General features: G+C 50.6%; 1 protein-coding gene across 7 annotated transcripts in view; it reads left to right on the forward strand.

The window, feature by feature from the left end:
• The window catches only part of SBNO2 (strawberry notch homolog 2), a 64,926-nt gene that overhangs the window by 40,518 nt on the left and 12,169 nt on the right, over positions 1 to 12,239 (forward strand). For all 7 annotated transcript variants that reach the window (XM_054181629.1, XM_054181628.1, XM_054181630.1 and 4 more), the window contains 11 exons: positions 3,691 to 3,783; positions 4,380 to 4,476; positions 4,880 to 5,040; positions 5,517 to 5,650; positions 6,167 to 6,257; positions 7,616 to 7,759; positions 8,272 to 8,389; positions 8,810 to 8,915; positions 9,102 to 9,255; positions 9,656 to 9,832; positions 10,597 to 10,694. In XM_054181629.1, the coding sequence (XP_054037604.1) occupies positions 3,691 to 3,783; positions 4,380 to 4,476; positions 4,880 to 5,040; positions 5,517 to 5,650; positions 6,167 to 6,257; positions 7,616 to 7,759; positions 8,272 to 8,389; positions 8,810 to 8,915; positions 9,102 to 9,255; positions 9,656 to 9,832; positions 10,597 to 10,694 (1,373 nt within the window). The remainder of the gene's footprint in view (positions 1 to 3,690; positions 3,784 to 4,379; positions 4,477 to 4,879; positions 5,041 to 5,516; positions 5,651 to 6,166; positions 6,258 to 7,615; positions 7,760 to 8,271; positions 8,390 to 8,809; positions 8,916 to 9,101; positions 9,256 to 9,655; positions 9,833 to 10,596; positions 10,695 to 12,239) is intronic.

Raw genomic sequence — 12,239 nt, forward strand, 5'->3', positions numbered from 1 at the left:
ACACTCGGTAAATGGATTGTCAGGTTGACTCAAGATTGGCAACTCTTTTATTACCTGAATTTCAAATATGCTTTTTCTGGTGTTAAAGGAGTTAAACAGGTGATCTGTTGCAAAATCTCAAGGGCGGTGCCGAGGAAAAGGTTCCTTACTGTAACGCTCAGTACAGGACGGAGCCTTTGCTGATGTCCTGCACCAATATACAAGCAATTTAGATAATCTTTCCCTGGCCCTCCCTACACCACCCATTACACCACCAGAACTTCCCATAAAATAGCAGGAATTTTGGCTCCTGAGCAGTTACTAAGCTTCAGTCCAAAGCCGAACATCGGCCCCATTGCCCCGTGCGTCACCCAGGCAGATGCAGCCCTGCTCTGTTTTGGTAGAGCACATCCCCCAGTTGTAGCTGCGTGGTCAGCTTGACCCAGCAGCCACGGCTACCCTCGCACTGGCGGGTCAGGAGAGTAGTTTTTCCAGAATTTCAGGCTCAGAGGTTCAGGCGGAGCAGAAACGATCTCCGTAAAGAGCTCTGATGCGTGGGACATCTCAGGAGCGAAGCTGGATGTGTCCTGCCTGGGAGACCCACACGGGGAGCCCAGGCACAGGAACGGCCTTGTACCTTGTCGTCTTTAAAAAATAAAATAATGAACTGTCTTCTGTCATGTAGCAATTTGAAGATACGGCGTGGAAAAGACTATATCGGTAACTTGACTTTCCCCCTTCTTTGTATCAGCTGTCACTAGCTTTGGGAAGTGGGTTTACAGAAAGGGGAGAGAGAGCAAAATTGGACGATGAGGCGGCGCAACGCTGAACCTTTCCAGCTCACTGAGAGACCCTTATCTCGAGTGGCCGGTGCTGGAGCTGTAGGTGGAATGTTTGTGAGGGAGGAGGAAGTGGCCGGACGCGGAGCTGCCTTCGTGAGCCTGTGCGGGGAGAGCTGCGCTCCATGAAGAGAGCAGACATGGGTAACGTGCTGGCTCTGCTTACCGGTTCAGGGGGGGCTCTCCCCTTCGCGGAGGGAAGAGCTGCTGCTCCGCTGGTAAATATTTGCAGGAGTTACAGGCAAAACACGCTCGCTTCATTTGTAATGAAGTTGTGAAATACCTTTTAAAAATAGTTCATGTGATCCATTGTGTTTTCTCACAACCGTCTCACAAGTTTGGAGTGTTTTTAAGATGGGGGAAGCAAAGCCCTGCCTCTGAAGCCTGTAGCTAGGATTTTTGTGAGCTGCTGATGGAGTTTGGTTTTTTTTTTCCTAACTAATTCAGAGCACTTTGAAATCTTGAACACCCTTCTCCTAGCTCAATGCACAGGGAGCGAATTTATGCAGCGGGGAGGGTTGGCTTGTCAGCCAGATGGGGCTGTTTCTTTTCCCACGGAAGTCACGGCAAGATCGGGCAAAATGGAGAATAATGCAAAGAGGGGGGAAAAAAGGGAAGTAAGACAGAGTCTTTGTGCAGTTGTCAGCGGCTTTACTGAATGAGTCTCTCTCCTGCTTTCATCCCAGTGTTCTTGTGTATGCTGCGTGTGCCCCTTCTGTAGTGTTTTTAGACATGTAGCGTGGAGGAAGAGGAAAATCAAGCTGGGAGGTGAGTGAGAGTAGAGGAAGGAAGGAATTGTACAGGCTCGGTCTGGGGCAAGGTGATATATCACTGCTGTAGCTCCTGCCCCCCACCCCGGACCGGCCCTCACAGTGTGTTCTCAGCTCTGGGATTAGCTTCCCAATGCTCCAAACAGCCCAGGTTTCTGTCGCTTCCCTTGCGATGCCTGAGGCGACATGCCGCGTGCCAAAGCCCCGATGCTGAATTTGGGAGAACAGGGATTTATACTTTGCAGATTGCGTGATGCAAAACCAGACCTGCATTAACTTTCCACTGCTAGAACTGCAAGAAGCAAGTCCTGCCATTCCGGCAGATCCGGGCCTTTCTCTCGCCTAAGAGGAAACTCTTGTACTGAGCTCGGATTTTTAGGTGGAGATGTTTCACCTGCTCTCCAGATTTGTTGGCACTGAAAATAGCTCTTCCGTCCAGCTTCCTTCTGGTAATTCTGACTCAGGCTTCCAGTAATGGAGGGTGTTTTTTTTCTTTCTTCTTCTTTTTTTTTTTTAATTTAAAAAAAAAAAGGAAATAATCAGAGTGTTTATGCTTAAGAACTTCCCATCTTTCACTTCTGCTGGTGGAGCATGGGTCTCTAAGCTTGGCACTCTCCGCAGGCTATAAACTTGAAGTAGTGCTGCTTCTGGCGGCGCTGATTGCTTTGGATGCTGCGAGCTGCTGGCTTGACCTTGCTCGCTGTCGGGAAATTCCAATGTGATTTTTGTTTGAGTGGGGGCAGACAAAGGATCTCCTCGACTCTCCCTTCCCAGCTCCAGAGTGTCTCGGAGCTGTCCTGGCTGGCTGCGGTGCCGTGGGCTTGGATGGTCCAAAGCCATCGGTAATTCTGAGGCAGCAGTTGGTGAATGGAGAGACCTGGGCAGCTTGTCCAGCAGCCAGACCCCTCCCCAGCGCTGGTCTGGGGGGGCTTTTGGTGTGCTGTGAGCTCCTGTGGCTGGTCTCTAGTGGGTCCTTCCTCACCAGTGGTCCTGTGAGAGCAGCTGGAAGCCTGGAGGCTCTGGTGCTCTCAGGCAGAAGGTAGCGGTCCTTGCCCTCAGGACCGCTGTTACCGGGTTGTGTTCTGGGGCAGTTAGGTGATTACTTCAAAGAGTGCTTTTAATGTTAAAAACAAAATTGCAGAATTGTTAAGTAAATGATTGCCTCAAGGGCAGTCGGTAAGAAGATGTGAAGTGTTGGTGTTTAATGCTCGGTCCTTTCCCAGCGATGGCTTTTGCTTGCAGTTTTGTTCGGTCTTTCCCATTATCCCTGTTTGGATCTCCTTGCCTGTACTCCAGTGTCCCCGTCTGGTTCCCAAAGTGGTGCTGGTTCCCTTCCATTAGCAAATCCAACCCAGAGCGCTCAGTTGGACTCGCCAGTTCAGGATAAAACCCATGATCCCGCAACAAGAATCTACACGGCCCCTTTTAACAGGGACGTGCCTTGTCGGGAAGGGCAGAGCAGTTTTGTACAGTGTTCCCTTCGAAGTACGTGGGGACACGGTGACTAACGTAACTGCCCCGGTGCAGAGCAGGTCCAGTATTCCCATAATAACCTTCAGTCACATCTTGACAGGGACTGCTGGCTTCTGAGAGCCCTTTGAAAGTGGCGATGTTTGCCCAGGTAATCTGTCAGTGCTAATGGGAGGCGTGTGAAAGGTGGGTTTATGCCTGAGGTCTCGTGTTTAAAGGTAAAACGTGCCATTTTGGCATCACCTATCTTCATGTGGTGTAGTTTGGCAGAAAGGCTCCGTGTCCTGCAGGTGGGGGAGGACATGTGTCCCTGCAGGCTTCCATCACACGTGGGCACGCATACAAAACGTTCACACTTTGCAAGAATGTGTTCACCTTGGTCAGTTATTCCCTGTGCGTGTGTGTATGTCAAAAAAGGCACGTATGGCATTCGTGAGATTTATTAGTTTCCAGAATTACTGCCCAGAGCTTTTCTTTCGCAAACAGGAGGTGTTAAAGTCCACTGACAACATCAGAGTGTGAGATCCGAGTAGAGCGCACAAGTGTCTTTACTGTTGTTGTACTTTCATGCGTGTTGGGGGTGGAGGGCTGAGGGTTAAGGCTGCTTTCTCACCGCACCCTTTCTCTTCCAGCTGTTCTCGCCCAGCAGATCGTTCTCTGGCTTAAACAGTTCAAACGACCATGTTCCTGCTGTCCCCAACACCCCGCTCCTCATAAGCTACCAGGTGAGAGCCGTGGTCGGCTTCAGAAGGATCGGACACCAGGCTCTTGACTTGGTAACGTCGCAGGGTGGAGGGGAGCAGTTGTCACCGTTCTCCCTTCGGAGGGAGCGAGACGAGAAAATCGGACACATTCCAGCCCCTGCCCTTTTCCAGGAGCGTCTTATAGTTCCCTTGGCGGAACCTCGTGATGTTAAAGAATGATTTGGGATTTCATGACTCTGCTTTACGCTGCTGAGTGCCATGCTGAGTTTGAAGCTGGTCTGTGTCCCTTACTCGGGGCCGGATTAGGGCAGAGCTGGGCTGAATTCACGCTCGCCCACAGCCCAGCTGAAAAGCGATGCAGACATCTTTCCCTAACTCGGGGGGGGGCAGGCGTTGAAAGGAGCTCTTCAAGCACTTGCTGGGCCCCCGGAGTGGGTTCTCACAGACGGTTTTCCTTGTGTTGCTGTAGTCTGTAAATGAGATTAATTATATTTGAAGGGTTTGTGAATTTGCATAGAGTTGGTTTAAATGGTTGTTTCTGTCACTGTGTAGCACTGCGTGTGTCCGTGGTTCAATGAGAACATTAACATTTGGTCAATGCTGCGTTTTTTTTTCAGTCTCAGGCTCCTGCAGAGGAGGAGGATGAAGGTGAGGAGGAAGAAACAGAAGAGTTGGGGCAAACGGAGACCTATGCAGAATATATACCTTCAAAGTGTGAGTGTCTTGCCATCTCAGGAGTATGGGAAGTTCTGTTAACTCCATTGTGGACCAACCTAATTAACTGCTCCTTTATTTTCCTGCAAGAGGTGTGTGGTGCTTGCCGTGGCACATCCCAAGCTTGTGATTTTTCTAGAAAAGCTTTACCAATGCGCTGATCCTTTGCTGGTGCTACGCTAATTTAACAGGACACTTTTCTATTGCTTTTGGGGGAGGCATGACTTGGTTTTGGCAATCTGAAATTTCAACGGAACAAAAGAGCGAAGAGTAGGCGTCGGGCTTGTCCCTTCTGTTCCTGAGCGGAGGGCTACAGACTATTAATACGAGATCTGCAGTCCTTTTTGAGGTGCCTCATGGGAGTGAAGAACTTGAGTTATCTGTTTTTCGTGTTGTCATTTAGCCAAGATTGGGAAGCACCACCCTGACCTCGTGGTTGAGACGAGCACCCTGTCCAGCGTCCCCCCACCCGACATCACCTACACCCTCTCCCTGCCACGCTCCGTTGCCGACAAAGGGTCCCTCTCTGCACTACAGCTGGAAGCAATCATTTACGCCTGCCAGGTACGTGGCTCCGGTGTACCCAGCTCGTGCGTCTTACACTAGAAAGAAACTGCCTTTTGCATGGACAGATGTTCAAGCGCGTTCTAAAATAACCTCTAATATAGGTGATGAAACTTCGGAAGCTTTGTCATATGGCAGTTTAAATGCATTTTGAAAGGATTTTTTGAAGCCGGGGACTTCTGTGGGGTCTGTTTCCTGAACTGAAGAGGCAAGAACCTTTGACTTTTGTTGCGGAAGGGTGTGCTTTACCTTGTGGGGACCTGGGGACCTTTTCCACGAACTGCCACTTCTGAGCTTGGCCACGACACTTGACCATTTCTGCTGTGATTTATGTGGGCAGGATAAATGCCCAGCAAATGGCCACTTGCATTGATGGGCTACGTGAAAGGGTTAAGTGGTGCTCTTATAAGCTCACATCAAAGCCGTTGGTAAAGGCAAATCTAGTTTAATTTCCGGTTCTGTTCTTGATTTTGCAGCAACATGAAGTTCTGTTACCCAACGGGCAGCGAGCTGGGTTCCTCATTGGGGATGGTGCTGGCGTTGGAAAGGGCAGGACAGTTGCGGGCATCATCTTTGAAAATTATCTTAAAGGGAGGAAAAAAGCTCTGTGGTAAGTTGTTGTGTTTTTTTTTCTCTTTTCCCGTAAGACCTTGGAGTTAGTTTGGATCTGGGAGTAAGGAATTCCTTAGTGCTGATGTTGGCTTTATAGTTGACTCATGCTGTGGCCTTGGGTAAGTCGTTTCCACCTCTTTGTGCCTGTGAAATGGGAATATTTCCCCTGCAGCGGTGATGGAGAATGAGTCACTATGAAATAGCAGATCATGTACTGCTTGGAGTGCAGTGTCAGGCCTATCCCCGCTCCCTTTGAAGTCGGCCGAGGGGGTATTCGTGGACTTCCTGGGTGCGGGCACAAGCCCCTGGAGTGCAGGGTGTTACTGCAGAACACACACAGCTTGTCGTAAGCGGCAGACTGGAGCCTGCTGTGGGATCGTGCGCCGAGGTGTGTGGGCAGTTGGAAATGTGACGGTTTTGCACACCTACTGTTGCTTTAGTCAGAGCTATTAATCACTGTGCATGCCCTGACTGTCTCCTTAGGAGATAACCAGACCCACGTCTTGCTTTGCAGGTTCAGCGTCTCCAATGATCTCAAGTATGATGCCGAGAGAGACCTGAAGGACATTGAAGCCTCCCACATTCCTGTGCATGCTTTGAATAAGGTAAGGAGAGAAGTTGGGATGGTGTTCTGGAAAATCAGCCTACAGTAGCAGTTAGATGGATCCGCCTGGGCGCGTAAAGCAGCAGTGGGTCCTGCCGCCGCGTGGCTGGTGGCACAGGCAGTAGCAGGCAGCGGGCAGCTTGCTGTTCCCTCTCTCGGCGTGCTTTTCCCACTGTGGCCTCGTGCTATTTTTATACGCTCTGCAGAGCCGCTCTGTGAGCACAGGGCTGTTTCCCGCAGGGAGCGAGAAGTGTCTCCAGGCAAGTGCAGAGTTCAGCAGGGCTTGAACCTTTCTCGCTGTTCCCGAAGAGTCCTGCAGAGGGAACAGCTCCTGCTCGGTGGGGCCGTGCTCTGCTCTCCTGGGCAGCGCCGATTTCATGGAATCGCTTTTCAGAGCTTGCAAGTGAGGGAGAGCATCGAAACGCACAGATTGGTGCCTGGCAGGGGCCTGCAGACGCAGGGTGCCATGGCTGAGCATGTGGGCGTTTTCCCCCGCTGAGCAAATCAGAGAATATTCAGACTTTCTTCCAGTTATTCAGTGACGAGGATGAAGTATTTCTCAAAAGAAACGACCAGCAGTTGTGTAGTGACTGTTCTCAGAGTCATTCGTAGCCCGCGCTTTAGTCTCTTATCCACTACACCAGCCTTGTCCAGGCTTGTGTTTGCCACACCACTGGCCAGTTTGCTGAAGCACTCTCCTCTGGTTTTTAGTGGTGTTGAACAACCAGCTCTTACGAAGTCAATGGAAACCACATGGGCTTGACACCTCTGAATGCATCTATTAAGAGAATGAAAGGGATGTTTGTTTTCAGACCAAAAAGGCTTTAAATGGAACTTTCTTCAGATTGGCACCATGGGTTTTTCCCCCTGCCTTTTATTTCATTACAGGTGGGACCTGTCACAGTAAGGCAGGCAACAGTCTCACCTGCTCAAAGAGAAAATTATTTTCTCGAAGTAATTAAAACAGATGGGAGGGTTCAAAACAACTAAACATTCTAAACTGTTGCTTAAAAAAATGAAGCAACTTCAGCTGGCCAGCAAATTGAAGTCCTAGCGTGGCCTCCGTATTTCACTGCATGCATCCAGATGTGCTGACACATTGGCGAGTGGAGCTTGTCCAGACGTTTAAAGTCCCTGTCATCACCGTATCTCAGTGCCAAATAGAAGTGCTAAAGATGTCAGCTACCAACAGTCTTTTGTCTGTTCTGCTCTCAGATTGGGTTTTGTTCTTGGAGGCAGGAGCGTGTGTCCTGCACAGTCGCAGCACAATCGGCGGTATTGATTGTGGGCAACGAATGGGCGCGACGTACTGGGGACAAGCACCGTGAGCGCGTGTGCTCTTGTTCTTCCTCTCTGCAGATTAAATATGGCGACACAGCTACCTCAGAAGGAGTCCTCTTTGCCACTTATTCTGCGCTGATCGGTGAAAGCCAGGCAGGCGGGCAGCACAGGACACGCTTAAAACAAATTTTGGACTGGTGCAGGGAAAATTTTGATGGAGTTGTATCCTTTTAAAAAAAAAAAAAAAAAAAAAAAAAAAGGAGCAAGCGAGAAGAACTGCATGCTTGTGATTGAATTCACTGAGGAACAAAGGGCTAAGGGCCATCTGAAGTCACTGGGAGCAGCTGTGCCGAGCAGCCGGGTGCCTGCGGTAGATATTTAAATGCTGTAAGCACACGCATTCCCCCACGCGCTCTCCTCCTCCACAGGCTGCAGTGTTCGTGGGAGGAGGGGAAGAACGCAGCTGGGATCAACCTTTTCAGCATTCTTCTCCCTCAGCAATACAAGACATGACACACCTTGGAAGTGAAGGGAGAGGGAGGAGGGAATGACTTGGGGCTCTGAGGAGCAGAGGCAAAACCAACAGATCGTTTGCAATGTGGGGAAGAAGTCGGTCCTGTTGATGTTGGGACTGGTTGTTCAGTTGGTTGGAGGAGGCTGGGTTGCATTTTCTGTCTGCTCCCGTCCTCGTGATGAAAATAGATCCTTTCTCCTTAACTGACATTCCCCTCCAGATTGTGTTTGATGAATGCCACAAAGCCAAAAATGCCAGCTCTACTAAAATGGGCAAAGCAGTGCTGGACCTTCAGAACAAACTGCCTCAAGCAAGGGTTGTTTATGCCAGTGCCACAGGTAAGCTTCTCTCGGCATTGTGTGGGCACCACGCGGTGCCCGTCACCTCTGTGGTGGGAAGGGTGCCCTTGGGATGCGAGCACGTCCTCTGAGAGCGCGCGTTCCTGCAAGAAGAGGTGAACAGTTGTGCAGTGCTAGAGCCGAGGGTGCTAAGATCTGCCCCAAGCCCCAGCACTGCCATTACTCACCGCTTTTTGGCAAGTCAGACTAATTCCTCTCCAGTTTAACCTGTTCCTGGCCAGCTGTTCAGCTGTACGGTGACGCTTTCCAACTTAGTGTACGGAGGGCAATGCTTGGAAAGGCCCTTGGGCCTCCAAAGGCACAAGAGCAAATTACCATCCTCTTAGGAGTTCACTTTACTTGAATCAAAACTATTCACAACTGCTGTAGTGCCGCTAACAGTGAATTCTGTTCAAACAGGTGCCTCTGAGCCAAAAAACATGATTTACATGAGCCGCCTGGGCATCTGGGGGCCGGGCACCCCTTTCAGAGCGTTTGATGAGTTCCTGCATGCAATTGAAAAGAGGTGAGTCATGTCCGGTGTCCCTTTTCACGCAGCTTAGGTTTTGTGGCAGCCTTTGTTTGGGAAATGGGTGCGATGACTGGGGACAGTGGGCACCTAGAGCCAGGAGAGGTGGTGGTTCTGCAGAGGCGCTACCCGGTGCTGCCCCGAAGCAGAGGAAGGGGTTTCACAGCTGTCTTCCTCTCCCAGGGGAGTTGGTGCAATGGAGATCGTGGCAATGGACATGAAGGTCAGTGGAATGTACATTGCCAGGCAGCTCAGTTTCACTGGAGTGACCTTCAGAATCGAGGAGATCCCGCTGGATCAGCAGTACAAGATTGTCTACGACAAGGCAGCGAAGCTGGTGAGCTGGTCCCGCTGCGGGGGGGGACACATGTTTTAACTGCGCTTTGGGCACAGCCACTTGGTGTGTGGGAGGGTTTGAGGACCCTAAACGTGGCCATGACCGCAGACCTGGTTTATGAGAAGGAAAAGGGGTACATGTGCTCAGCTTAAATAAAGAATTATCTTATATTTTTTGGCTTCTATTCAAAAGTTCCATATTTGCAAACCAGAGCTTGCAGCACCATGCTAATGTGGAAAGGAGAGAATAACCAGGCTGTTCATTCGGCCTAACACAGCGACATAAATACTGATGTTAAATCAGATTATCAAACCCCAGACTGTTCTAATAACCTCCTGCACAGCAGTAATGAAAAAGAAAACTAAGATATTAACTCAGCCTTTCTCGGTATTGTCTGCAGTGGGCAGAGGCCTTGATGGTGTTCCAGCAGGCAGCCGACTGCATCGGCTTGGAGTCTCGGAAGTCCTTGTGGGGTCAGTTCTGGTCAGCTCACCAACGCTTCTTCAAGTATCTCTGCATTGCTGCTAAAGTCCGGCGACTCGTTGAGCTTGCCAAGGAGGAGCTGGCGAAGGACAAGGTGTGGTATCGGAGCCTCGCTGCACTGGCAGCAGCCATCGCTCTTGCATTGCAAGTGAATTCTTTTTTGTAGTCTGCAACCAAAGGGAGTTAATTATTGTTCAGCTTGACTTGAAAGCCATTCCAAACCTCTTTAAGGCTGAATTTCTCTGCAGATTAACCAGAACGAAGTGCAGCGTCTGGGTTTCTGAGAATATTCACAGTAAATGGTACTGGGGAGTTATCGTGGTCTCATCTTCCGAGGCATTACCCAGTGTTTGTCTATGGTAGATGTGGGCAGGCTGATCTGAAAGGGTATTTTGCGTCATGTTGAAGCTAGAATTGGCACTTCAGGGCATGCTCAGTGGCAGAGATCATAGGGGTTTTCTTGTGTGTGTATGGTTGGACTCGATGATCTCAAAGGTCCTTTCCAACCATGAAGATTCTATGATTCTAGAAGAGGTACCAGATCCGTCACGCCAAGCACAGCCCTGTCCTTTCATCCATCTGGATGCGATTCGGAAATTTTAGGCAGAAACTACCTAGGAAAGGCAGTCAGCTTCTGTAATTGGAGTTGTCCTCTCTGGTGTGAGCAGAGGTGCGGTTTTGGATGCTGAAAGATTTGAGATGTTTCTTGATCAGGAGCTCTGCTACAGGCCCAAGGCGTGTTTGGGACAGGGGCCAAGGGGGACGTACGTGGGACAGTGAAATCCGGTCTCCTGTGGCTGTGTGCCCTGACGCCGGCTGCGGTGCACCCTCCCTGACGCCTTCTGTGTTTCCCCGCAGTGTATCGTCATCGGCCTGCAGTCCACCGGGGAGGCTCGCACCAGAGAAGTCCTGGACGAGAACGATGGGCATCTAAATTGTTTTGTCTCTGCTGCAGAGTGAGTTAAAAATCCCTGTTTTCCTTCTGGGGGGATGCAGGGGAGGCTGGAGGCTGGAAAGCCCTGCCCTGGGGCCACTTACTTGACATGCAGTTTCATAAGCTTTGCCCTATAGAGGCTGTAAATGGAGAGGACACTTAGCTGGGTCCTTGAGGCACTATTTCTTCAGCCTGACTTTGGGAGCTAGATGCCGGATTTTGAAGTTCCCTGCGGTTCAAACTTGCTTGAACAGCCTGATCCAACTCTCTACGCGTGGAAGAGAATAGTCGGGTGTAGGAGAGCCAGAAAGGCGAGCTCCGGTGTGGTTTGTGTAGGTCTGACTCTGGAAAACAGGGCTGTTGATGCTGAAGAAGTGAGGAAGGGAATCTCAGAGGCCGGGATGAGAATGTGAGGCAGCATCGCCGGAGGAGTGAGGGGGAGGAGTGGTCCGAGGAGTTCAGGTTCATCAGTGCTGGCTTTCAGCACGCGTTGTTTGATTCAGGGCGCGTTGTTTGATTGCCAGGCTCCTGCAGTGCCCTGGTTGTGTTGCCTTCATTCCTGGCTAAAGGGGGAGGCGGTTGTGCCTGCAGTGACGCCGGCAGCAGGACCCGTGCTGCCCTTTCAGCAGAGCATGAGGCTTACGCTCCCCCTCATTTCTGCAGCTTTCAAAATACCAGCCCATCCCATGAACGTGGCTGTTCCTGCACGACGGGTGACAAAAACCTGGGACATTGGGTTGAGTTGAGAAATGAGAACATTTCCTCAGTTCTGCGGGTGGCAGGGCTGTTTCTGTTTTCTTTCGAAGTGACTTTTAATGCAGGTGAAAGCAATGAGATGCCAGAGACAGTCTGTGTCCAGTTTAGGCCAGACTTTCCGCCCTTACTGATGGGTTTGCGTTGGTCGGTGTCACTCTGCTGTCTCCAGTCCGTTCCTGAAAAACAAATCCCAGTTTGGTGGCAGTGCACAAGGCAGGTCTAACCACAGCTTGGGTTGATTTGGTCCCTTGGATTGGTTTTCATGTCTCAGAATTCAGAGGAACTCGGGCTGGAGGACTGTGTGGTCCCTTTGAGCCTTGCTCAGCTGTCAGAGGAGGAGGGGTCTGTTAGTGATCACGCACTTGACTCTGACCCCAGGTCTAGAGGCGAGAGCTCTTTGCTCGGCAGCATTGGCCAGATAACGAGTGTCTTCTGGCATCTGCTGAGCCTCCAAATGCAGCGTCCTGGTTTTACAGCACTTCAGGGGATTTCTTGAGGGGAGTGTGCTGGGAAGAAGCAGTTGTTTAAAAGATGCCGAGAAACGGGGTTAAAAATAAACAGATTGCTCAGTGAGTGAATACCAGCCCAACCCTTTGTTCGCAGGGAAGACAGGGAGTGCGAACGTTGGGGAAAATGAGCAAGGTTTCATGGCAGGGAGGTTCCAGACCTGAGAGTGAGTCTTTGCATGTTGAGCCCAGGGTCACCCCAGCGCACGGGAGAAAAGGGTTCTTTTTGGTGCCGGGTAATTGCAGCCCCTGAATGGCCAGCACAGGGCTCTGCCCCTTCGGGGAGCGGAGCTGCCTCTGTCTCC

Source organism: Rissa tridactyla, chromosome 22 (assembly GCF_028500815.1).
Source record: "Rissa tridactyla isolate bRisTri1 chromosome 22, bRisTri1.patW.cur.20221130, whole genome shotgun sequence".
Taxonomy (NCBI): domain Eukaryota; kingdom Metazoa; phylum Chordata; class Aves; order Charadriiformes; family Laridae; genus Rissa; species Rissa tridactyla.